Source organism: Apteryx mantelli, chromosome 6 (genome assembly GCF_036417845.1).
Source record: "Apteryx mantelli isolate bAptMan1 chromosome 6, bAptMan1.hap1, whole genome shotgun sequence".
Classification (NCBI taxonomy): Eukaryota; Metazoa; Chordata; class Aves; order Apterygiformes; family Apterygidae; genus Apteryx; species Apteryx mantelli.
In genome coordinates, this window is record NC_089983.1 from 24,834,290 (window position 1) to 24,862,240 (window position 27,951).

Consider the following 27,951-nt stretch of genomic DNA (forward strand, 5'->3'; position numbering starts at 1 on the left):
GCCGCCGTCCCCCAAACAGCGCTGGAGCAAGCGCGCAGGCGGTGCCGGGCAAGCCGAGAGCCGCGCCGCAGCGGCGTCCCCGTCGCCGCCGGGCCCGGGACGATGGCGATCGAGGTGCCCCCCGCCGCGCAGGTGAGAGCGGCCGGCCCCAGGGCGGCGGCGGATGGGGGGCTGCCGCCGCCCCCGCCCTCCCCCCGCCGCGCCGCGCCTCGCCTCGCCTCGCCTCGCCGCGCCGCGCAGGGCCGGGGGCGGGGCGGCGCGCAGTCACGAGGCCGGCGGGGAGCACGTGGCGTGACTCCGCCCCTGCGTCCGCGCTGAGTCACGGGGGCGGAGCGGCGTTGCCGGGGCAGCGGGCGGGGCGGTTGGAGCCGTTGGGCGCGCGGGGGCGGCCCGCCTTCTCCCCCCGAGGGCGGGCCGTGCTTGAGGCCGGGAGCCCTGGCAACGGCGCGGCGCGGCGGAGTAGCCGGGCCTCGGCAGCCGGACGGGCCGCCGCCTGCTTCGCTGCCGAGTACTGTCCGCCTTGCGCATCCCTCATTTCCCTCCCTCCGCCCCAGGGTTAGGGAGAAAGCGAGGAGGGAACGTAATGGCTTTCGGTCGAGGTGGTTTCAGCCCCGTCGCCGCAGGCGAGGAGGCCGGTGCCTAGCGCGGGAGGGCCGGCCGGCCCCCCGGCAGCCCTCCCTCTCCCCAGGAGCTCTCCCGCCTGCTGGGCAGCTTCGGGCGAGGGCGCTCAGCGGCGCGGAGGCTCCGAGCCGGGCAGGTAACGTCGTACCTGAGCACGGGCAGCTTGGGCGAGGGAAGGGAGAGAGAGTGTTTCGGAGGACCCTGCTGCCGGAGGAGCTTCAGTCCGACCTCCTAACTTGTCTGCGGACGGCCGGCTCAGCTGAGGGACACGTCACCACAGACTCATAAATCTGTTTTGGTTTAGCTTTGGGGTATTATTTTAACTGTATCCCTTCCTCCCCGTTTTTTGAGGTAGACATTAATGTCTGACAGCTCTCCCAGCGAGTTTTTCTCTGTCCTTTCAATTTGTGAGAGGTTTAGGAGAGCTTGCTCATGTAGGAAGGAATGCCTGGCTGATCGTGGGCAGTGGTGTAGGAAACCCTAGGAATCCATACAAAATTAAATCCATGTAAAACAGCCCTTGTGTCACTGCACGTAAGAGTTCATATGACCTTGTGCCTCCTAGTCCTTATTTGGGTGAATTATCTTGGGTTTCCTTTTATTTTAGCAAAGCTTGACAGTTGATTGTCACAGTTTCCCTAAAAGGGCCTTTTCTGTTCTGTAGCATGCAACCTTTAGTGGTCTGAGCCAGGAACCAGTTGGAGCTGTTGCACAATCATTTTTTTTCCCTAGGGTGGTTTTGTTTTTTGATTTAGTCTTTCAAATGCAATGTAAAAAACCAGGATAACCTTGGCAACAGTATACAGTACAGTATAAATGAGAGGTTAGAGGTTATAATCTATGGTGTTATCCTCATGTATAAATAATCCCCAAATTCTAAAAAGGCTTAAAGAAGTATTACTTGAAACTTAATGTGGAGTTGTTTTATTTTTTTTAATTTTAGTAGTACAAATTTAAAACTGAAGAGTTTTGATGCTTTTTCAGGGTTTGTCTGTACAGTATATATACTACATAAGAGAGTTTTGTAACACAAAAGAAACACTTTTAAAAATATCCTTTGTCTTTCCTTTAGGATATGTAAGTGGATGCTTTCTACAAGTAATGTCTTAACAGTATTGCATAACTCTTCTGCTCCCTGACATCTCTCAGTTCATTGAAGACTGTTCCTTTTCTGTCTGTTTAGACTGCTAATAGTTCCACTAATTCTCAGTAGTGCGGCCTTGACCTCTACCTTCCCTCCTCAGTTTCTTGGAATATGCTGCAAAAAAATCAGACTCCTGGCCTGCTCTGTGTAAATTCCCTTTGAATTTCTTCTTGCCCATGGTATCTAACTACAGCATTTTCATTCTTATTTCTGAGAGAATCTTGACAACACTGACTTCTGGGCACCTGGTTTTGTACTTTTTTGCCCAGTCCACCATGACTAGTCTGCTAGCAAACCTAGATTTTGTTATTTGTTTGCCCACTTCTGTCAAACCCTTTCTACCAAGTCACCTGTTACAATTTTCCTAGCTGGGCTTCAGAGCTGCCATTTTCTTCTCCTGCAGATATATCCTGAAAAGGTGCTGTATTTTTGAGGTAGCCAAATGGATTATGTATTATCTTCTTTTAAATATGATTTTAAATGTATTTACTAAGTGGAAAATTCAGATATCCTTTCCTAAAATGTTCACGCATGATGAGAGACAGGGAATACAGTCTTCGTTTCTCCCCTTGGATTTTGCAAACCAGTGGATGGGAAGGGTGTGCACTAGTACAAATACTGTACAAGCCGTTGGTCTTGTATGTGCCTGGCAGCAGTTGTCTTAGCAGTAAAGGTGAATATGAAGAAGTGGATTTGATCCAGCTCCTTAACCAGAATGTAAAATCACTACTTTCTGCTACATGCCTCAGTGGGAGTAGCAGTGTGCACTGTGTGCACCACTGTGTGCAATAGTCTTGAAAAAAATATTCTGTTGTTGTAGCTCTCTTCCTAGGAATAGGGTGCAGTTCCATCTATGTCTGCAGAGGTGAAATGGGATGTTTTTGCCTATGATACACTAATAATATAGGAGTCAAAACACCTAAGAATGCAGTTAAATAAGTGTCAAGATGTTTGAAATCAGGTTTGCAAAAGCAAGATATTCCTATAGTAGCTATTCTCTTCAGTAACTCTGAAATTATTAAAATGATTGCGTCTGTTGTGTGTAACTTGGTAAGAAAACTCAACAAATTTAACAGTTACCATTAAGTTTAAAGCCTCGTGACAAGAAGAGAGCGAAAAGAATTTGCTTTTCAACACAAAGAATGAAGCTGTGAGTTGCACTTAAAAGAGCTTAGACTGAAATAAGACCAACTGTAACAACTGGCAAAAACAAATGAGGAAATAATCAGGTGTTTGCTTAAGTGTATCTGTTGGTATTTTTCTACCCAGAAAACTGTCCCGAAGAGTCTGTAGTTCAATTAGCATGCTCTCTTTAGTCTAAAAGGTTTTAAGAAGGGTCTATACCAACTTTTTGTGACACTCGGTATTAAATTGCCAAGTGAATGGGTTTATCTTTGATTCCCTCATGGCTGATCTTTTCCACATGACATAAAGACTGCAGGCAAAGACAAACAAATATAGCACTCAGGCCTGACAAATGACTCCCTAGGTTTTTTGTTTCTTGATATTTAGGTTCAATAACTGGTCAACAGGAAACACTGTTGATAGATAAATAGATATCTCTATAGATATCTTGATTTATATGTGTATGTAGGTAAATTTCAATATAAGAAACTTCCACATTTCTGAGCATAATGATAACATCATCATGTATCTCTTAAAATTGCAGACAAAAGTGGAGGAAGTACATGAAAGAATGTCACTATCTGTATCTTAAGTAGGAGTCCATTTATTTAAAGACTCACAATTCTTATGTGCTCACTTTGATGTCAAGCTGCACTGAAAAAGTTTTTTTTCCTTCAAAATACACAAATGAAAATATTTCAGTTAAACTGGTGGTACATACAGTGCAATGTAATATGTTTAGCTGAAATGAATGTAGATTAATAGGAACTGACAATGCTAGTCCTTTCAGGAGAGCAACTATTTGGACATTTTTGTTGTAATAAATACGACAATGTCCTGTATTTTGTCTTTAGAATGTGCTAAGAATTTACAATTACATTGGAATCTGGTGGAAGTACAAGGGGTTAGTTTCCTCTGAAAATCACACTTGCAGAAACTCATAGTTAGAACCTGCAGTTGGAGAAGACTTTGGCTATAAAAGTTTGTTTGAAAAATATTTGAAAGAGACCAAACTGGAACAAAAAAGAACGTTCAGTATAAGCAAAGAGCAGCTGGATGGTCTTGTGTGCATTAAAGAACTTGAGACATTTTTATAGCACTGTGTGGGTGGTTAGGAAGGTTTGTGTACATTTCCCAGCAATGTTCACGGACAAGCATAAACTTTGGCTCTCTGACCCTCACTTTTTTACTTTCTTAATTGGAAAAATGGAAAAGGTATAACTTTTTCCTAAATAAGAATGCAGCAGGTTGTCTATAACCCTGAAGACCCAAGGGTATTGTTAAAAGTGCATAGGACTAATATATGTCTATTGTTGCTCCCAAATACTCTCTTGATTTCTTTTAGATTCTTTTCATCAAGTTGTTTGTTTAAACTTGCAAAACAGAATAATATCTGTTTGATAGGTAGTGTTATTTTCATGATCCCAGCTGAAATAAAGGTAGCGATAGTATGATAAGAGTATTTATTTCCTTAAAGTTTTGGTGTGTCTGTCTTTGTGGAGTACAAAGGGCCTTGTGAGATGATGAGGGACACTGGAAGTGGAAGGAACTAAATGAAATATTTGTTCATTAATTTTCTCAGTAAAATTAATTCACACTATTTAAAAAAATTTACGTTTTTCCTATACATAGGTGTCAAATATTGTTAGCTATGTTCCTTCAAAAAACAAACACAAACCAAAACCAAGAAGCCTCCACCCCAAAACAGTAACACCTGTCAGAGTTTTTCTGAGTCACTGAAAGGTTATTGGAATGCATTCATTTTTTATGAAAAAGAGGCAATTGCAGGTCCAGAAATGGGTAGACTTGCATAGGGTTGAAGAAAAGAATTCCAAATGATGGGTAAATGACATTCAGTATGCACATGCTTGTCAACACTGGACATGTTGTTCACTGAAGGAAGGAATTTTTTTTTTTTTATCTAGAATATTATTTCTTTCCTTTTTTTCCTTGAAATTAAGAAAGACAAGCTTTAAAATGACTAAACCATTCAGTAAAATTAGGTCAATTTGTGAAAGTGTGATATATTTACAGTAATTGTGTTGGCTGAGGTTAATGCAGTACAAGTCTAGGCAGTAACCTGTCAGCATGAATTAAATATTAATCCCCTGCTGCAGTGTCTGAATTGCAGCCAGCAAAAAGTCCTCTAAAGTCTCCAGGTTAATCACCTAGTTAAAGTTTGTTTTGGCCTCCATCTTATTACAACCCTAAGTAACCTATTATTTTAATATAGCACATTCTTAGAGAACTTGAAACATTTTGAAGTCTGTTCCATTTTCTGATACAGTGTATTATATCAAAATGGACTTTGTGCTACAGAGTACAGGCTTAGGTAAAGGGAAGGTAATTCAATACATTGTTCAGATTAGTTCTTTCTCTGTAATAGCCTAGTTTAACTGGTTTTGGAAACACTTTTTTTGCCACTTATGCAAGTTTTTATTATTTATTTATTTATTTATTTTTTACATAGACCAATGAAAAGCCAGGTAAGAGTAGTTGAAACTCATGACTTTAAAGATGTGTTATCCAAAGATGACTGATTTACAGTGACCTGCAATCCTGTTCAGGATTGCTCAACTGTAATAGCTTTATGGCATATTTGTTTTATTAAGGTAAACAATTAAACCAGTGAGTAAGAAGTGAAGCCAACAAAACTATCTGTAGTGTATAAAATTGCATTAAAACATGAAAGGCATATCTGAAACAAACATAGGCAAATAAATTTCGAGTAAAGGTAGTCATTGTGTACTTTAATCTTTCTACTCTGTCTGCTTTCTGTACAGGAAAAGCAATACTAGTGACAGTCACATCTTAATTGGCAGTAGCAAGAAGCTAATTAATTGTGTTGTGCTGAAGCTTTTCTAAAGTTTGAAAACAGTATTATTACTCTGTGCAGCTACAGTACTGAAGTAAGCACAGGGACAGTTTTATCTCAGGATTTCTTTGTTTCAATGATTTGTGTATATATATATAATTATTATTTTTCTTTACCACCTTTTAAAAGAAAGAACAAAATAAAAAGAAAAAATACATTCCTCAGCAGAGTACATTGTTTTACATAAACTTGTTTTTTACCTTGACATATGTAGTCCAGCAGTGCCTGAGATAAAGTCTCTCAAAACCAAAATTGGCATGATATATTTGAATTAAATAATAAATTGGTTAACCAAGAAATCTGTAACATCATCAAGTAGGAATAAAAATGCTCAGTTATTTGACTCCTTTGGAGAATTAGGTTTGTCTTCATGTTATGAAGCATGTTCTGTTTTCTGTCTTCAGCCATTTTGAATTCTTGCTAAAATGTTTGCTCAGATTTCTTTAACTGACACTTGATTGTGGCTTTTGCATAGATGTATTATGTGTTTATATGTGGGCTTCATGTTTGACTCCTAAGTTCTACTTTAATATTGATTTTAAAAGAATTAATTAAAATATTATGGTACATTCATCATTGGAGATGCCAGAAAGCTAATAGGAGTTAATAAGGGTGTTACTAACTCATAAAGTTAAGTTAGCATTTTTTTAGCAGCAGGATGTAAGAGCTGCTCAGCACAAATACTAACTGGTGAGTCTTTAATAGAATGAGTAAAACTTAGAAATAATACTTATGTGGGTGTAATTTATATACTACAGATCTGGCTGAGAGTTTTCATATCACTTTAGATTTCTAATTTTGGTCTGATTAGCTGCAGTTTTAATACTGTGAAAAAGGAATATACTATACTGTTGATTTTTAGGTAAGTTATTGTGAAAATCCTGTAAATGACTTCTAATGTTTCCTGTCTTTACAGTTAAACTAAACAATTTCCAGAATTATGTTTTCGTTTGTTTATTGTTGATGCTATTGCAGTACTGAGAAAGTTGAGACCACCCAACTATGCTGTCTTGCAGATATATTGTCTTATGACTTTTAGACCAGCTTGTACAGTATTATTATGAGCAAGGAAATTAAAAATGAGGAGAAAGGAAAATAAATTTCCTTTAAGTTTAACATTGCAGCAACAAGTTATGCAAGATCTGCTTGAAAACAATTTTCAAACCTTTTAAGGAAGTATCTTCTGTATGACTATGAAACTTAAAGACATTGAATTCTCCTCCTCTCTCCCTACATCTCTGTCCTGCACTTTTAAAGTTTTATTGCTGTTTACTGTATTGGTATTACATGCTGTCTCTTGTAAGTAAGAAAAAATCTGCTCATGGAGATTGCTTGCAAAACAAAGTTTGCATACTTGAGAAATTGACTCAGAGGAGCTTGGTTGATAGCATGCTTTTAAGAGATTTGTTTTGTGATTAAGGGTGTGCCTATTTGCTGTGTTTGAAATTAATGCCTGTTATATGTTGAAGCAGTGACTTTTCTGCAGCTGAGTTATGTGAGAAGTTGCTATGACTTTGCTTCCAGCTCTGATTATTACTACTGTTTGGCCATAAAGAGCTAAGATAGAAAAATCTTGGGATTTTTTGTTTGTATGAACTCTTGTGGTAAAATTAACACCTCCCTACTTATTGCTATAATTAGAGTGGAACAATTCCTGTATTGCTTGGACTGTTTGAAGATCCTTATTCAGAATTCACAAGCAGCATGCAGTTGATGCAGGTCTGTCATCCTGAATGCTGTCAGAACCCCTGCAGGCCAGTCTTTCTGTCTGCTCTGTAGCTGGCATTTGCAATTTGTGTTCCCTGGACTTGGACACTTGATCATTTTTCCTTTCTGTCTTCAGGAACTGTTTCCGTGAGTTATGTTCTGCAGGGTAAGAAGGTTGAATTCTATCCAAACAGGGTATTTCCAGTTAGATTTGTCTGAAGTTGTTATATAACCAGATACATGTTCCAAAGTCAGCTTGGTAATAAAATGATGGCCAAACAGGTGACAAAAGAGAGAGTATATGTAAGGGCCTCTGAAGGTTGATGCAGCTCAATTTTAGACAGATAACAATTTTTCAGAAGCCTTATCCCTGTGATGAGAACACAAAGTTTAGCCGCAGAGGTCACCCAGGATTTGTCAGTGAGAGTGTTCCATCATAGCTTATTGCACTAATGGCTGCCTTCACCGATGTTGCAGAAGTAGTGACTGAGGCACTTATACAAATGAAGATATTGTAGTCTTTAGATGTCCTTGGAGCAAGTGTATTGTAGAAGCTGGTGTGATCTTCTGTGAACTATATGACCTGAGGTGTGTGGATATATTTCTTAAAACTATTTTGTAACATTGAGTTATATTTGCACTTATTATTTTTTCTAGTGTAGAGAGGCATTAAGCAGGACCATGTGTCAGCTGAGGAACTTTTGGAAGATTATCCCACTGATATTTGTAAAATAAATAAAATAAAAACCCAACTTTTGAAATGAATAGGATTAAGAAATTAAGGATGAAAACAGAAGTATTTTAATAGCAAAACCTGTACTATTAAAATAGTATAATATATAAAACAGAGCTTACATCTGAAACTAAGTCATACCAACTTCTGTCAGCTGGTTTTTCAAATTATTTAAGCTGAATTCTTTGGCTATAGAAATACATACCATGTTTAGGTGTCTTATACTTGTATAGGCCCTAGCTCCAGTACAGTGGCTTTTGATATTGTGATTTGTAATTCAGTTTGGGTATATGAACTAGAGTGTTATAGGATTATTGTGTCAATTTTTCAGCTAGTATAAATTGTTGTGACTTGGTGGAATTTTGTAGTTCTGCTGAACATTCTCCAGCTAGAGCTGTGATCCTTTATCATCTGCCACTTTAGGAATCTAGTCTGTGCAAACCACTCTTTGGAGTCCTTGCTCATCTGATAACCAGTGCGGACATCTCTCATCATGTCTCAAAGTTTCTTTTGCTGGCAAAATGAAGAATGGCAGCCATTTAAATAATGAAACTGTAATGGAGCTATAACAAATCACTGAAGTACTTTAGATTGTTCTGAAAATTTCTGTGTTACTAAGGTCAGAGCCATAGAATTATTTTAAATGCAAAATGGAGTGAACCTTGGGATGAGTGTTTTTAATAAATCGTGTGTGTGTATGTGGCAGACATGATGAACAAGGTATTATAAAATGCAAATAGTAATGACAGATGAACACTTAATATCTGACTGAGTAATGATTTACCTAACAAGATATCAGTGTCTCATTATGTGGCTTAACTGCTATAGAAAAGTTTTGGAGTTTTGTGATTTTTACTGACAACTTGCTTTAATCTGATTTTCCAAGTATTTACTGAGGCATAAGGAAATAAAGTGGTCAGAGATGGAAAACTGTTCAGCCAGGATCCAAACCTGAAATTCTGTTTGCATTCTGCATTAACTGTAGTTTTTAAGTGGTCTTCTACCGATTATTTTTATTCCTTTTGCTCAACAAATTGATTCTAATTCCATCTGGAAAGCAATTAAATCTTCTGTTTTGTCTTCTACCGGAAAAATCAGCAGTAAATGCTAATATTAGAAACAGTCTGCTGAATAAATTTATTTTGTCGAATTCGGGGATTCAGCACACAAACTTTAATTTGGCAGCAGATATTCAGGACAGTTACACTTACTTTCTATTTCATACATCAGCAAATTGCTGTCCTTCAGCTGCTGATAGATACGCCTGCAGTGTGCTGGGATGTTTCATCCTGCCTTTAGAGATTAGACACTTTCTTCAGAGGCAGCAAGGTAAGTCTGTTTCTTCTCAACCCTTTCTGCTCTTGAAACGGGATCTTTGTAAAGGATTTCCTTTTCACTTTGTCATGCCATTTAGGGTAACTTTTAAAGAAAACACCCATGTCTTCCTCAAATGGCAGTTAATATAGCTCTCCTCAAAGCCCAGCTGTAAAAGTTGGCATGCAGAAACTTAGAGGAAAAAGGGTAAGATACCTCCTTCAATCCCCAGATATAAGGAAGAATGTGCTTTTTTCGCAAAGGAAGCAAAAAAAGAAGGGACAAACTGAATGAATTAAAAACTTTGACCATTGTTGCTAGGGTTATTCTACCATTGGAAAGATTCTGCCTTGACTCAACTCCACCACCTCTTTCCTTACTGAACTGGGAATATCGTGATGGCAGAGAAGAGGAACAGAGAACAGAGAAAAGGTATCTTTGGCTCACATGACAAGCAGCATTGAAGAATTCACAAGAGCAATTAATCAAATGTTCTTCAACAAAATTTATTGTGATGATATAGGCACAGGAGAAAGCTTGCTTCTTACTCCAAACTATGTTCTAAGCTGAGAAGATAAAAACAATTCCTGTTTTCAAATATTATTTGCTTTTACTCCAGGGTGAATGATGATTTGCTGTGCTGTTTCACTGAATACAGAATAATTAAATGTCCAGTACTTTCTGAAGGAAGAAGGAAGTTCTTTGCTTAATTCTCTTGGCAACCTGTATTCTTTATCACAGTCCAACATTCTCCTTTCAGAAGCTACAGCGGAATGCCTTATCAAACTGCAGCTGGTGGTCATGGGAGATAAAATTTGCAGCTCTAGAAAATATCTAAAATGCTCTGAATTGCCCTCTTAAACTGTTTGTATGGAGCACTCAACCAGCATGTGTCTAAGGTTTTAACTTAACTAAGTTAACATTTATTGTGTAAATACATTGCTTTATAAATGTCCAAGAGATCAGTTCATTTTTCAGATAACAGACCCAGTTATTAACTAAAAATAAATGTTTAACAGACTGCACTGAGTTGCTTTGGACTCAGTTTCTTGATTTTCTGTAATACATTTTCAAACTGGATAGGCTTCTCTTCTTCCCCTCCTCCCCCACCCCCAAATATTGAATGTTTGTTAAGCATCTTGACATGCATGCAACATTTTTACTGTTTGTAGATGGAAGAGGTGTATTGACATGTTTATTATTCATGAAAAACAGTCTTATTTTGGTTATCATAGCTGCTAGTAAAGTGTGTGAGGGGACAAACATCAGGAATTGGCTTCTACCTTGATTTCCTAGGTACATCTGTCCATTTAATCAGAAGGCTGAAAGAGGCAGCTTTGTCATAACCAACTGTTTTATGGTAGCAGAAAAGCCAGATAGCTGGTCCAGGAAGATCCAGGAGGTAGTGAGACTCCTGTCTACTCAAGACAGACGTGGAAGCCCCAAGCAAAGTGGTAGGAAGTAGAAGCTGTTGATTTGTGTGGAAGGAGCAAATTATTGATGGTTGAGTTTGGGAGAGTGTGTTGTTCTTTTGAGGGTATCAGAATTATTGCATTTACCTAATTTGGTAAGAAGTATAAAACAGTTTACTTACTCTCAATTAGCTCCTTTTGTTTTCAATTTATAAATTGAATAATGCACAGGGCTTTAAAAAGTAAGGGTTGGATTGCACAACACAGAAACAAAGCTTTATTTTCTAATACAGTGTTACTCAGTTCCTAGGTAGGTTTGCCTTTTCTTTATGCAAATGTTGTCATTGTGTACAAAAATGATAAATTGGTACTTGGACACCTGACATGTTGACCTTTCTTGACCTTTCTGGTTTAATTGTTTTAACCATTCCGGGCCTCTAAGTGTAAAAGCTTTCTAAAAATCTAGTGGAAGGGGTTGATAATTTTTTACAGAATTGTTCTTTACTGAGAGATATGTGAACTTCAGTGTTTAAGAAAATGAGCAAAGAAAATCTGACCTTTCCTTATTATAGAGAAAAACAGCTCCCATCATGTATTTTGGTATGGCTGAAGAAAGCAGGGAGGGTGGGCAAACTCATTTCATACAAATTTAGTAAGGATTTCTATGCTGTTCTTGTAAATTTAGGAAGATTATTTTTGGTTATTTCAGTAGTGCACAGTTGAACAATGTAGTTATTTAATAATGCTTATCTCAAACTGAAGCATGTCACTAATGAAGGCTGTGCATAGTGTCAAATAAACCATTTAATCATGAATTATTTGTTTGAAAGATGAACTGTCACCATAGCAAAAATTTGCCACACAGGGAACTCCATTTCTCAAATCTCTTAAGGTCCTGTAGTATCTGATGGTGAGCAGTTGAATAGCAGTGTATTTTTGGCTTTTTTTTCTGTTTTTTATTCCTCCACAGAAATGGAACAACCTGTCTAACTTGTATTTGAAGTTAAACACTCAAAAAAAGGGAAAAGGAGCTGTGCTGAACTTTTCCCTTCATCATATGCTTAAGGGCAATCAGAAATACGTAGCTGCCATTATTTTCTCTAATATGGTTTTACATTGGACGCTATTTCTGTATGCAAAATTGTGCACTGGCACTAAATTCTCAGCATTCTATATCTATAAAAATCATGTATGTGAAAAGTGTGCATTAATTGCAAGATTCTGATCCACAAAGGTATTTAAACACCTGTGCCCCACAGATTGTAGCAGCGGGTAGGCACAAATTACCCTGCCAGATCTGGGCTGAAGTGTATGGAACATGTCACAGCTGACCACCTCTGGAGCAAACTGTATTCCATGCAAAGTTACTATGTAGTTACTGTGTGTGTTAGTTTGTGCTGTGTGTGGTAACTATGTGCATTACTGATTGGCCCATTTCCTGGGATTGTACCTTAAAAGTAGAGGCAGAAGAAAGAGGAGGAGAATGTAGAGCTTTTGGCTGAGAAGATAATGCAGAGTGGATGTAATCAGACATGAGTGTCATTGGCAAATTCTATTGTCCAAATTGAATTTGGGATCATAGAAAACATTACAGTGCTGCATTTAGAAATAGCATAACTTCTAAAGCAGTGAATTTAGTTCAAAGTTACTAATCTCAAGAGAATGGCAACAGTTGTCACTTGTGTCCATGTCCATGTATTGCAGGCTGTTCTGAGGACCAGGATGACGGTCCGGTTTTGTCTCAGAAATAAAGAGGGTACTGGTGCTTATGACTTATGGCAGTTTTCTTTCGGTCCACTTTTTCTATTGCCCAGTTAGAGTGCTTAAAAGTGTGCATACTTTATTAATGTTCTCTTAGTGGAGTATTTTTAATATAAAACAATGACTCTGCTCTTTTTTCCCCTTTAAACTCCTTTCAATTATTAATCTTTTGATTCTTAAGCTTTTATTCTTAAGATAGTACTTCTAGGCTGGTGAAGTGTTTGTGTGATGAGTTCTCTTAGTTTAAAAGCATGCTTTTCTTTCTTTGTCAGCTCAGTTTGGAAGTATGGAAGAATTTCCTTGGTTCAGCCTTATGGAGTAAAAATCTGTGTTGCTGAATGAGGGCTGAGGGATGTGTGCTGGCACTACAGTTAGTGAACCTCAATGCTTTTCTAATGCACACTGATATTCCAGTTGCTTGCCATTCTTGTTTGGCCCATGAACAAGAACAATAGAAGTAAGGTGCTTGTGAGATCAGTGAAGTGAAGCTTGGTGGGACATGCTTCTTGTAACACTGGAACACACTGTTTCCCCACCCAGGCTGTAGTTTAGTTGTAATAACCCATCTGGTGCCTGTCCCCATAACCTGCCCAGCCAGCAGCAAAATGACAGCTAAAAATAGGGGCTTTATAGTAAGAAGTCCTGGAGCAGTGGAAATGTGTAGTTCAACTAAGATTCTAAATAATCCTAGAAAATATTTTGACCTAAGAACAGATGCACACTGTTCTCATGTTTGGCCTGAAATATCCTTTTCCAAAAAGTGGATAATCCTAGTGAAATGAAAATAGTGGCAATGAGGTTATAACCTGAGGTTAATATAACCTAATAAATAGGTTATATGCAGTTTTATTAGATTCCTTTCTCTGTTTCTGTGTTCATCTTTTTTTACTTCCTGATGTTTCACTGGCTGTAAGAGCACGCTGTTGTTTGACTGGATCATGTTTCCCAGATGACTGAGCCATTATTATAAACACATCCTCTCCTAGATAAACTAATGAATAGCCTGTGGCAATGTCTGCACACAGTACATGCCTGGCAGGGTACAGCAGGATAGCTTGAAGATAATCATTTAACAGGTAATTGTTTTCCAGGTACCATGGGTTCAATATATAAAATGGATTGGGATGCAAAGGCTTATGTGTTCCTGTGGTTAAAAGGTCAGCAGTATTTTTAGATGCTGGTTAAATTCAAGCATATATATTTTTTTATATCGTTTGTTTACATGTAGGGCCAGGGTTTTTTACTGTAAACATAACTGGCATTTATTGATTTTGGTTTTGTTATGGTGCAGTTTTGAGTTTAACTTGGGAGGGGGAAAAAAAAACGAATAAATCAAAGCTATTAAGAGCAACTTTTCCTGAAATGAAGTAGATTTCTATCTGAGATGGCTGCTATTTGAATACCTTTCAAAATGGAGTTACCTGGTCCAATACATGATGATTGTACAGCAGCTTTCTAGTAAGCCACAATAGAATCAGTTTACTTGCTGGGGCAGTAGGGTAGATTTTGTTGATGCATCAAGCATGTAAAAACAATATGCAGGCTAACCCACTCTTTTCTAAAACAATCCCATCTTTTTGCCAGAGCATCCCAATTTCATTATGCAACTTGTGTAATGGATTGTAATATACATATTAACTTTGTGTGCATAAGTGCAACTTAATCATTTTGTAATCCTGCTGATGACAGTAAAGAAGTAGCAACTAAATGTCTCTATTAAGCTGAAAGAGGGATTCAGAATGTGAGTAGAAGCTTTTATCTAAACCTAAAATTGTTTAAAAGACATTTAACTAAGGACATATCTAACTAAGAGGACTGGACTCAGTACATTGATGTGTTCAGTTTTAATAAAGTGATAGTGTTACTTCACTAATCTATTTCATCATGAAAGTTGAGACTAGATAAGGTCACAACCAGAACTGGGATTGGAACCACACACTTTTATACTAGCCAAATAAACTGTGGAAAAGTAAAATTTAAATTAGACTTTTCAAACAACGCATTTTTTTAAGATATTGAGGGAGGATCAATCTTGGAACCATTCAGCCCCTGGAAGGCGCATACTCTGTATTAAAATTGTGTTATTTTAAAGCTGTCTGCTAAAATACACATTGATTAAACAATTTAGGACAACATGGCTACTTTTGGAGTGTATGAGATAGAATGCCAAACAATCTTCTGCAAAGAGAGCTGCAATACTGAGCAAGAGTGCCCTGATCTAGCTGTTGCATCAGAAGTGGTCAGTCAGCTAAAGGCAGACCAAATGTGATGGGAAAAGGAAATACGTATGTATTTCTGGCTCTAGAGATTAATGAGCCAGAGAGGAGAATGTCACTCCTGCTGCTGCACCCCAGGCTAAACGAGAGTGCTGTGAGACTCCAGCATGCTTTCAGTATTTTAAGGAGTGGCACAGAGGTGGAGACTGATTTTGCAGAGAAAGAGAAAACTATTGTGAAAGTGGAGAAATGAGCCACCCTTTTGTGTCCCTTCTTTTTCTTCTCTTTGCTGTCTTTGTGATGAGGGTGTTTTCCTTTACTTGCTGTGGTCTTGTTCTGTTGTTGACATTAGGATTTTGCAGCTTTTGGAGTAGGAATGAGTTTAAACCCATACGTTTATGACTATAAACATCCTAAAACAACTTTTCTTTATTGCAGTTACATTCTCACTCATTTTACACTCTTCAGGCTTAAAGAAACCTGTTTTTTCACTATTACTGGAGAATATATGAAGTATATCTTGTTCCTTGCAGTTTGGTCAGCTTGCTCACCATAGGTTGTATGATATGGGAAGAGCTATAAGCAGAACCAGACCTTACAGTTGTAGCCTTTGTTGATACCATTCCTGGAAGATGACACTTCAGATGAAATATATAAATCATTTACTTCTCAGAGAAGTTATTTCTGGAGTGAGGGTTGTGGGGGGATGGTTTCCAGAATAGCACCTGTAGGGGAAGACTGTCCTTCCAGCCAGTCAGAGCCTCTCGCTTTCATTGTTAGCACAATCCAAAGATAACACTCTAGGTGAACCTCTCCTAAGAATGCTAGGCAATGTAGCCAAGTAGTTTTTCAACTAATTTCATTTATAAGAGAAGATCCTGGCAATTTGGCATTTATTAGTAGAGCATGCCGGAATACAAAGAGAGCTTCAGTCTGTGGAATGTGAGGTGTATGTTTGGAAAAAACAGAGGCTAAACATTTTTAGCTAACTGATATATCAGGACATCTTCTGCTCCTGGCCTGGAAAAGCGTTCAAGAAGTTTCTTCAGTAAGAAAATGAAATGTGCTTATAAACATTTACATTTCAGGGAGTAAGCCTGTCTCATATGTTTCTACTGGGGCAGAAGAATGTCCCAAGACACATGGCCAGCATTTTTCAACAGGCTTATTCACATAGCCAAAGAGTGGAAATTCTCTTACAATGTCTGTTCTTTAAAGCTGTGGTGTTCAACCCTTTTAGGGTCCTTTTTCAGGTAAATCAGTCTTGCAGGGCTTAAAAAGAGGTTGCTGAGCAAGAAATCAGGCATCCAAAGTCTAATTAGGGCCAGGCGGGGTAAATGGGCATGAAGAAGCCAAAGCAGGTATTGGGTTAGTGTCAGTCTCACCAGCAGTGATACTGGCACAGGTATGAAAGACAGAAAAAAGTTTACTTGCAACCCAAGCACACTGTTTTCCCCTGGATCGTCTGGAAGGTGGTCTTGGTTAAAAATGTGGGACAGCAGGCAGCTCCACAGGGTAGTCAGGGATTTGACCTTGTGATTCACAAATCACAGGTTGCTGTTGTGTGGCTTTGTTTGACAGCTGTCTGTTCTGTCACATTTCCAAATCCTAAGTCCAGACATCTAAAATTGCCGTTGTGCCCCTCTGTCCTCCAGCATAAATAGCTTCTGCTATTCCTTGTTCCCCATTCTTCCCCAAAATGCTGTTCTTCTGTCAAATTTTTGTGTCTTCGCCATCCCCTCCAAATTCTTGAATTAACTCCTGTCATCGTGTTTCTAACTGTAAGGGATTGAAAATTATGGGTCAGTTTTCAAAGCTCATTGTTTGTTTTTAAAAAGTATTAGTGTTGGGTTAACCTTACCTACTTTCTCTACTTTCTTTTTCTTTTTTTTTCCTGAAGCATGAGGGTTATGTTTCCAGGATTTTTTTCTGTAACCAAGAATGGTGGTAGCTCACCTTGATAAAGAATCACCAGATTGCAAGATCTGGAATATTAAAAAAAAACCCACCACCAACAAAAACTAAATATAGTAACTTCCAGAGATCATATGAAAACATTAAATGATTTATAAATAATTCATAAAACCTGCTGTAAAAAAAAAAAATCAATTCCTCCTGAAGATAATGATGGGAAAGCATTCAGCTGTTGCTCCTACTATCTGTGCTTTTCTTAAATGTTAAAAATGCTTCCAATGCCTTCTGTTACACTTCCTTTCTTTATTACTCATTCCCCTCACTTTCATTCTTGTCTTGGAGTAGCTCAGGGCCCTAATTCTCACTTCCCACACTCTGTTTTGAATACTGCGAGGATTTAAGATGCTTTTTGTTCATTCCTTTCATTTTCTGGAAAACAAATAGAAATTTTGGGATATTTTGCCAGTTCTCTTCCTAGTAAGCTGTAGGAGTGTTTTGCTGCTTCTTGTGGGGTCCCCTTCTGAGCTTCCTGAGGATGCAATATCCATTGATTCTATTGCTCCCTCATTTTTTCATACTGGTATGTGAAATTTTCCCTTTTCTTTAAGTTAGGTTCTAATAGATCATGGGAAAGGAAGGAAAGTCTTTGTCTGGTGAGGTAGATGGTTAATATTGTCCCAGTTTATGTTGCAAAAGGCATGACATTAAAAAGCATATGAGCAAAAAAATTATGGATGTGCTCTGGAATTAGTTAATAACAGTTTGAAAGCTCTGTCTGAGATACCAGATTGTTTCCCTACTGATGTTTCTGCTTTGCTGACTCTAACCTGTAAGTGGCTTATATTTCAAACAAAAACAAAACCAGTTAGATAAACCAAACAGGGATGAAACAGAAAGATGAGCATTTTGTTTAAAGCACAAAAGTCAGTCTATGAGAATAACATGAAAATAGGGTCCCTTTCCTTTGTTTACCCTACTGCAAATATGTTTGCTTAGGAGCAATAAGAGTTAATAGTCAAACTTTACAATATAGTCAGAGATTTTCTCATAAAATGTATAACAGACTCTGCCCAGATGGCAAATGCTGATATGTAAATCTAAAACATGAAAATTTCCATTGGGGGCCAGATGGTAGCTTAATGTGAATTGTTTAACATTTAGGTTTATCTTATTAAAACTGCCTTTATAAGTCCAAACTAAGCTATCAATGTAGTTGGGAGAGCATATAACTAAATGAACAAAAAAGCAAACCATGAGTAAGAGGCACCTTTTGCTTATATGGATCATGGGAAAGCAGAGCAAGTCCTTGTCTGCTGAGAGAAGTTCTTTCTCTGTTTACAAAATTGTCAACAAAATAAATAAAATCGCTACTGGTTTGCCAGGGGAAAAGTGCTCAAAACATATGACTGTCCCAGAAGTTAGACACTTGGACAATGGTAATACATACATTAAATAGATCTGAGTTCTAAATTAGGGGAAAACATTGCATCTGAAATCCCTCTCAGCTAACAGGCTTACTTCCTCATGCCGAGGAGAACTAGCTTGTCCTGCGTCTCCTTTTAGCTCCTCTGATCCAATTCAAAAAATTGCACAACAGAGGAAAGAACAAACGGGCACTTGTGGACTCCGTCACATGATGGACCGCTGGTGCCTTTACAGTAAATACTCCTGATATTAAGGGAAGTGGTTAGCATGGCTCTGAAATACCGTCACAAGCCTTTGTTTAGACAAATCTTTCATAGAATTCTTAGTGCATATATTCTAGTTTGGATATTAATCTGTGCTTGCTCTCCCCTGCAGCCTGCTGTTCCCCTTTAAATGAATCTTTTTGATTTGAGCACATGTCGAGCCATCTAAAAATTAGCACAGCAATACTTAAAATACTTTTTAGTAGCTTTAGTTAAACACTTCAGACATCAAACAGACAGTCACTTTTGTGATTCTTTCACAATGGAAAGATAAAAAATGTTTTGGTGTTAAACGTAAAATGGAGTGCCTATATTTGTATGTGTACGTCTGCGTGTGTGTGTGTGCTAGTGTTCAATAAGGCTAAGAAATAAAGTGGAAGGCTGTGGGGAGGCTGAAGGAACAAAATTGCAGTATATTTGCTTTAGACTGCAATTTATTTATTTGTTTATTTGTAGTTTTTTGCCACCCCCTTATGCTGGGGGTTATGACTCATTCGTCAGTGATTCACTGGTCAGTGTTGTCTCCATTAATTTTGACCTGAGGCTTTGTATTAATGCCCCAAATTTTGTACTCTCTTGAAAACAACAATATTATTAAAATCATTGGCTGAAATTATAGATAAGTGCTAAATGGCAGGTTAGATTTAAATCAGCACACTATTTGAGTATTTCATGTAATAGCTTACTCAGTAGAAGAATACTTCCTCCATGCAACTGATTCACATGAAGAGTAATTATTTGAACTGTTATTAGAATTTAAGGATAATATGACTATATTTATATAGAACTTTTCACGGTAAAAATAGCAGGGCTCTTTTCCCAATTCTATAGTGATAATTAAAAAAAGAAAACTTTTTGGTTTTCAGTGCCACACATACAACAAACAAATTAAAAAAAGGGCTTCTGACAGACAGCTCTCTCCAGGGTAAAACACAACACTAACGAAGCTCTGACCATTTGCCAGAGACAAGATACTGGGCTAAATGTTGCCCCTTGAAAAATGGTGACATGAGGTAATCAATACTGTGGTTTTTCTCAGACAACAGTCCAAGATCCTTAATACCAGGCAAGCATATTAATTTCATTCTGATTTGAAAAATAATACTGCTTGCTGAATTGATTGGTGTGCAAATACAGAGGTCGTGTACACCTGCACCATTTCTTCGGCCAGCTGATGTGTCTCATCCCACAAATAAGGCAGCACCTAAAGCTACTTATTTTGGTAACGAATATATCCAATAGATTTAGGAGCTGCACCTTAAGGTTTTGCATTAAGACTGCATATTTTTCTTCTTAAGGAAAATGTGTTATGCCTTTTCCATTTTGATCTCTTTTGTTTTTTGTGATTTAAACTGAAACTGAACATCAGTTCTATTTTTATGCCATAGTCTGTTGCAACCCAGGGAGACAAACAGCTCTATTAATTCACAACCTCATGCATTACATGCACAAAAAAATCTTTTGAGTCACGTTTGTAAGGGTGCCTTGTAAATGAATAATTCAGAAGTGAGCCCTAAAATCCAGATCCTGCAGTTTTATCCAGAACATATTGCAAATGCTCCAAAACTAGGAAACGGTTCTGAGTCTGCTGCAGAAGGAGACAATGAGCAGCTGGTAAACTACTGGCCCTTAATGAAGCTATACCATATTGCAATATCTTCAATTGCTGCAGAACCTAATTAGTTCATTTTACCCTGCCAATCTGGAAAGACCAAACATTGTCTTGGGCAGCCACTGTAATTATTTCAGCTTCTTCACTGCTGGCCGTTAAAGCTGGCTTTGATCTCTCCCAGCAAAGTATATTATATATGCCTTAGATTTGTTAATGCCTGCATTGTATAAACACGCAGATATTTTATGTAACTGCCTGATTTAAAAAAAAGTTTTTTTAGTAACTAGTAATAGTTCTTGCAATATGTAAATATGAATGTTAATAGTATAGAATTTTTAATGAAGAAATGAGAATACTGAATTGGTTTGTTCAAACACAGACTCACACTAAAGCCTTTTGCCATAAATGTTGTAGAGAAGTTATCTTTTTGAATGGCAGAGTGACTTGGTGTTTAGGTTACTGTGCTTCTCTGTTTGAAAATAGTCTTTAGAGATAAGGGAATGTTTTGATTTTATTATGGTGGATCATTATGGTTATACTAAATTTATCTCAGGTCTAGAACCACTAACTGAATCATTAAAGATCTGCTGAAATGAAATGCTGATATATTATTTGTGGTGTGCTAACTTGATGAGTAAGTTCAACATTAAACAATATTTCTGTACACTGCTGCTAAAAAGGTAATTTTAAGAATAATGAAATATGCCATAAACTCATAACTCTCAGGCACCAGCTAGAATTTGTTCGACTTTTACCCATCTGACAAGTGTGGCCACCAAGTATTAAAGTTCTCCATCAGCTAACATCCTGATTGATGATTTTGTTGAGTGTTAGATTTTCTTCACAGAAGAAAATAGTCCATATTTTGGCCCTTAGAAACACTGAATGGTTGGACAATTAAAAAGCAAAACAAAATAAAAAACCCTGTGCAATTAATTAAAAGTAATTGTAGACAGATAAAATATATCAACTGGATGGATTTCGCTAGATTGCAAAGGTTATTTTGTCTTCTGAAACATTATAGCTGCATTTAAGTATACAGGGGATAGCTGATTTCCAAGAAATTTAGCTCATTGTTAGCAGTCTGATAAATGACCAACTCTGTGATGAGCCAGAGCCTAACTAACAAAATTTGACACCTATTAATTTATACTCAACTGTTCCAAACCAACCACATGTAGAATGACAACCTGGACTAAGATTTAAATTACAAATTTTTAGTGATTGGTCTTAATAACTGCGTTTAGTGCTACAGTGATGTTATGTCATTTGATGACTTTGAAACAAGGTTATCTTCCAGCTCTGTAGCACTGTTCTGCTGATCTTTAAGATTAATACTGAATATTGTAATGGAACATAAATATGTTAAAATGCATTTTGCAATATAGCTATTGCAGTTACATCAGCCAGCCCCCTGCCATGTTTTTAGTCAGCTTTTACGATTTTATGAGATCATGCTGAAAGAATTTACATGAGCAGCCTCTTTAATTTCTATTTTTTTCTCTTAAAAAAAAAAAAGACTTTCTAATGAAGTCACATAATTCCTTCTATAGCTTTATGTTTTCTATTAGCTAATTTAGGAAAGAAAAATACATTTATCCTCTGGCTAGTTCATATGTTACCTTAACTAATTATAACAAATTGCTTAGTTCCTGTCAGCCTGTCTGTGGGCCAGGGCAAGTAAACCATCAATTTATGCACGTCAGAAGGGGCATATAGAGCCACATTTTATTTGGATAATTTGGTAGGATTAAGAGACTAAACCTCAGTTACATGAATCTACCTGTTTAATACAGAATTAAAAAGATTTGTTATTGTTCTAAACCACTTTGCTGGGAAGGAAGCTTGCTTTAAAAATGTATTTCTATTACAGGACATGAACTTGATTGACATTCTTTGGAGGCAAGATATAGACCTTGGGGCAAGGCGTGAAGTTTTTGATTTTAGTCAACGGCAGAAGGAGTATGAACTCGAGAAACAGAAGAAACTTGAAAAGGAAAGACAAGAGCAGCTCCAAAAAGAGCAGGAGAAAGCCTTCCTGGCTCAGCTGCAGTTAGATGAAGAGACAGGTGAATTTGTTCCGATTCAGCCAGCTCAGCGTGTTGAGTCCGAAAATACCGAGCCACCAGTCAGTTTTTCACAGGTAAACTCTTGTATGTATTTGTGAGTGTTTTCAAACCACTTTCCATTCACAGGAGGACATAATGCTAGTGGTTACCTACAATTAATTTGCATTCATTGCTGTAATGGAAGATTCTTCAGTTATTCAAAGATGCAGTAATATTTTTTCCCATAACTCTCCTATTTAGAACACACATACTTCAAAACCAGAAACAGAAGCCTTGTCCTTTGATGACTGCATGCAGCTCTTGGCAGAAGCGTTCCCATTTATAGACAGCAATGAGGTAAATGCTCAGTTTCATGGTTTCGTGGGTGCTCTTTTAGGGGATCGGTCTTATTTCTCATTAAGATTTGTCGCGACTGTGCTATTAACTTGTGATGTGGCTTCAGCTTTGTCCCCATGCCAACTCCCAACTGGAATAAAGCATTGTAGGAGTCTTAAACTAGGGCTGTATCAGGTGCGGGTGGTGTGGTGCCCTTGTGTTCCTTGTGCTTAACCTAGTAATGCAGTCAGGATTCAGCTTATGACCACAACTGATGGCAATCATTCCAGTTACTACAAATAACAGTAGTGGAGTTTTGCAGTTTGGTCATTTGCATAGCTCAGCTATGTGCAGTTGGTATATTTGAGTTGCTTTACTTCAGCATACTGACCCAGACTATTTCATGTGGTAAAGATAAGCCCTTCACCAGTCAATTAGTAGCTTTTTTTCCTATTTTTTTTCCTTAATATGAAAACTGCTTTCATGGGAATATTTCTATATTATCCAATTATTTACAAGAAATGCTTTTGTTAAGAAACACCTGTCTACTTGTTCTGCAGAAATGGTAGAACATCAAGAACAGGTTTTTGCTTTAGACAGTTCTAAGCTGTTTGTACTTTTTTAAATATTCCAGGTTTCTTCTGCTGCATTTCAGTCACTGGTTCCTGCTCAGATGGATAATAACCCAATCTTCATGTCTTCTAATCAAACTCAGCCACCTGAATCACCTGTTTTAGTTTCACTTACTGATACAGAGAATATGCAGAACATAGAACAAGTTTGGGAAGAATTATTGTCCCTTCCAGAGTTACAGGTAAAAGGTTAATATGATAAACACCTGAAAATAGTAGCATGATGTTCTGGGAAAGTATGGTATTCCAGAGAATGTAGTGCAACAGCATTTTAACAGATGGTGATTATGACCCCCACATTGGGGTACTACCTGTAGGATGTTTGTAAATCAGTGTTGGCTTTAATTTTTAAAAAATACTAAATTAAAGAATACATAGGAGAAAGGAAATTGATTCTCTATCAGAATGCCGTAGTAAAACAGTCTGTCTTCCCAACCAGAACTTCCCCATGTTTATTAAATTATTATTTGCCTCTGTTTGCAACCTGTTACATACAGTATTACAGCACTATCATGCTTGAAGTTCCAGTTGAATAAAAGAATGGGTACTTCTGAATTATGGATCCTATAACAACAGGAATTGTTTCCACAAGCATTATTGTAAATGTATTTTTGACAGTGTTTAAACATATTGTGTAAATCATTTATGGTTACTTTCATTTAGATTTTGTCTTCAACTTTTATCTGGAGAAAAAGGTTTTGTAAAGAAAACAGCACATATATATAGGCTTATAACTATACCTGCCTCTTCTGTGTAACTATTGTTTATATATGTTCAGGAAGAACTAATTGTGTAACATACATGAAGTGGATATTTCCAAGAAACAATAGCAGACTAAAAAAATCACTTTCCTATATTCCTAAATTGTGCATTACAAAGGACATCTACTTTGATTTTTTTTTCCTGTCTTTATTATGGTTTTATTTATATTTTACTTAAGTTGACTATAAAATTGAGCAGATTTATTTTTTCATATATCTTTGTAAAACATTATGGTGCTGCAGCATGATGTTGCTTTACTTTATGCTGTTAACACAAGAGATGAATAGTTGGTGGAACCCCTGTCAATCTAAATCATATTTAAAAAAAAAGAAAGCAAGTGTGGGGACTGCATCTTTCCTGTCATTGTCACTTTTTTCCTTAATCTTTGTATTTTTTTAATTTTCCTACTTTTCTAATCTTTACTGTTGTGATAGGGTTCAAAGCCTCACGTAAGGACAATTTGACTATGAAGAGGCAGCAGTGAAGCTGTAAATATAAAAGCAAAAGAAAATCATCTGTTGCAGTAATTCTGAATCATATTTGAATAATCTTCTGAAAAGAAGTGAGATAATTAAATTGAGGCTATCTTCTTTCTATGAATTATATTTGATGAAAGAGAAAACTCTTACTTTCAAAACCTTATCTTAAGCCTTGTGTGATCTCCATTTAAATAATCAGTGTGTGGTCCCTTCTTAAGAGAAAGAGATTCATTTTGGTAATTGCCTAATTCTGTGGGGACAGCAGGCACACTTATTTCAGATTCAGTTAAGATACTGCCACCCTGTTGGAAAGAACATTGGTCTTGTAGCCAGTGAAAGCCCATCAATGTAATGGTTCTAGGCACTTATGCTGATGTTAGCCAGCTTAACTAAAAGTAGGTGGGGTGAGTTAATGTTTGTAAGGCTTAATGTTAGTACTCTTTACTTCACAGAGAATTACATTTCTCTACACCAAACAAACAGCTGTTTCATTCAATAGTTTCTAAAAGAATCTTATATTTGAAGAAATATATCTCATGATATGAAATTAAAGATTGCTGAGAATAATTGTTTGCTAGTGGTGTCAGTAAATCACATTCAATAATGTTACATTTACTGTACTGATACCTTTATTAGCAGTGGTGCTTGTGAGAGCTCCATGATTCCCAGTAGCAATTTAGCAGAACAGGAGAGCTCCATGAAATTTCCATATAGCACAGTGTGTTGGAATGGGTCTTCAGCATCTTGTTATGACTGACAGGCTCTGCTGGCTTAATCTAAGTAGCTTTGTCCAGAGTAAGTTGCCTTATACTCTGCTTAGGTGCCTAGTCTTCTCCCTAGTTTGCCTCTCCATAGTAAAATTGTGTTGTAGTAATCTAGGTCACAGCAATATTATAATACCCATTTTACATGCATGTTGATTTGCTAAAATATTTAATGTTTGTGGATTATATAAAAAGATTTTGTTATCAATTAGTGAGGTGTTGCTGAATTTCTCTACTTTTCTCATGCAGTGTCTTAACATTGAAAATGATAACCTGGCTGAGGTAAGCACAATCGCAAGCCCTGAAACGAAGCCAACAGAGATGCACAACAGCTATAATTACTACAACTCATTATCCATGATGAGGAAAGATGTTAACTGCAGTCCAGATTTCCTGAACAGTATTGAGGGTCCTTTTTCCAGCATTTTGCCACCAGAAGACACCAGCCAGCTGAGTGGGAACTCTTTAAATAGCACATCCACTTTGAGCTCTGATTTCTGTGAGGATTTCTATGCCACCTTTATTCATACAAAGGCGAACAGTGACACTGCCCCGACAAACACTATCAGTCAGTCACTTGCAGATATTCTAAGTGAACCTATTGATCTTTCCAGTTTCTCTCTGTGTAAAGCTTTTAATGGTGACCACTCAGGAACTGTACCAGAATGTAATGATTCTGACTCTGGTATTTCATTGAATGCAAGTTCTAGTGTAGCATCACCTGAACACTCTGTTGAATCATCTGTCTATGGAGATAAGACTTTTGGTTGTAGTGATTCTGAAATGGAAGACATGGATAGTGCTCCTGGAAGTGTGCCACAGAGCAATGCAAACATGTATTCATTGCAATTCCATGATCATGTGCTTTCTTCCTTGGGGCCAAGCACTCAAACCCCTACTTTGCAATGTGCAAACACACCAAAGAAAGAACCACCTGCCAGTCCAGGCCACCCCAAAGCTCCATTCACAAAAGATAAACCTTCAAGCCGTCTTGAAGCTCATCTCACAAGAGATGAGCAAAGAGCAAAAGCTCTGCAGATCCCTTTTCCTGTAGAAAAAATCATCAATCTTCCTGTTGATGACTTCAATGAAATGATGTCTAAGGAGCAGTTCAGCGAAGCCCAGCTTGCACTTATTCGAGATATACGCAGGAGAGGAAAGAATAAAGTGGCTGCTCAAAACTGCCGTAAAAGAAAACTGGAAAATATAGTGGAACTGGAGCAAGATTTGAGTAACCTAAAAGATGAGAAAGAGAAATTGCTTAAAGAAAAAGGAGAGAATGACAAAAGCCTTCGTCAAATGAAAAAGCAACTTACCACCTTATACCTTGAGGTCTTCAGCATGCTACGTGATGAAGATGGAAAGTCTTACTCCCCTAGTGAATATTCACTGCAGCAAACTAGAGATGGCAATGTCTTTCTTGTTCCTAAAAGCAAGAAGTCAGAGACTAAATTCTGAAGGGCAGCACAGCTGGTTAGCGTTCTTCAAGTTGTTATTTTTGTATCATTATCCAGATAGATTTTACTGTGAGGTGGAATGCAGAATTAGGTAACATAAATGATTCTATGCAACAGTAATTCTAAGGTTAATAACTAGTTTATGGAAGATGCAGGTTTAAAACTAATAGTGTAATGCAGGTGTATGTATGCAAAATTTGTAATCTCACTTTTATAACAAACATTTCCTTCTTATAGTACCACTTTGACTAGTTTCCGTATACATGTAAATATTTAAAGATACCGTATTTATATATACTGTTCTTATCTCTTGTTATATTCATAGATTTGAGATATATATATATATAAAATGATTTTAGCCTTCTAAATATAACTTCTTGCAAGACAAACAGTATGGCTTCTGATACCTTTTTTTATAAATATGCAATAATGTTTGTTTCCCATTTTTCTTATACATTTGTACTTGCTTTATATTTAATATATAATTTAGGATAAAAGTTGACAAAGTATGATTTTGATTTGTTTTGAAGTTCATTAAATTTTTTTTTTTACTGTACTTCATACACATTTATTTCCCTAAAGTAGGTAATTTGCTGATTCAAACATCCTCACTAATTTTCCAAGGACAAGTCTTTACACAACAAATATGATAGTAATCGGAGATGTATCAGACAGCATTGTCAGCTTTACTGCTCCTTAGTTCATCATCATTTTAACTGCCTTTGGAAGGATAGTGTAACATAAATTTAAGTTTCAAGTCTATGTTAAGTTTACGTAACAATCCTTGTTTTACTCTCTGAACTCTACTTAACTCACGATGGGATCTTTTCTCCAAAGGCGTTTAAAATCTGTTAATTAAAACATCATCAGCACCATGCATTTTTCCAACTAAAAATTCTGTGTATTTCTCACTAATTCTTCTAGAAATGCGCTATGCATCTCCGAGTAGGGACAAATGATGCTTGTTGATATTACTTCTGAGGTTATAGATGACATACTGCCAACCAACTGCACTGTCTGGGACCTGTGCTTAATTAAAGTGTTGCAGAATTTGAAATTGTGAGTTGTAAGAGAATAAAAATTGGGGCAAACAAATAGAATTGCTTTGTTTACTCTTCAAAAGACTCATTGTACTTGATTATAGTGGATTTTATGAAATATAGAAAATAGTTTGTAATTCGAAACACTTTTGCAGTATTTCTTTACAGCGACACATTGATCTGAACAAGTAAAAAACATCTCATCTTCCTTTATCTTCCCTGTGAAACTTCTAACTAACAACTGGCACATTTAATCTTAAGTCTGATTTTTTCTGCCACTGGTACTCTAAATCATTTCAGGAATATTTCCT

At 37.3% G+C, this 27,951-nt stretch overlaps 1 protein-coding gene across 5 annotated transcripts; it reads left to right on the forward strand.

The window, feature by feature from the left end:
- NFE2L2 (NFE2 like bZIP transcription factor 2) lies at nt 1-27,784 on the forward strand. 5 transcript variants are annotated; one of them, XM_067299001.1, is made up of 6 exons: nt 115-132; nt 9,841-9,951; nt 21,996-22,265; nt 22,432-22,527; nt 23,141-23,320; nt 25,393-27,784. In XM_067299001.1, the coding sequence occupies exons 3-6, from the start codon at nt 21,999-22,001 to the stop codon at nt 26,599-26,601; spliced, it is 1,752 nt and encodes a 583-aa protein (XP_067155102.1). In that variant the 5' UTR covers nt 115-132; nt 9,841-9,951; nt 21,996-21,998; the 3' UTR covers nt 26,602-27,784. The 5 variants fall into 5 exon arrangements, with proteins under 5 accessions (XP_067155099.1, XP_067155102.1, XP_013816170.1 ...); XM_013960716.2 differs by lacking the exon at nt 115-132 and adding an exon at nt 9,436-9,534; XM_067298998.1 differs by lacking the exon at nt 9,841-9,951 and having other exon boundaries at nt 1-132.
- Nucleotides 27,785-27,951: the final 167 nt, after the last annotated feature.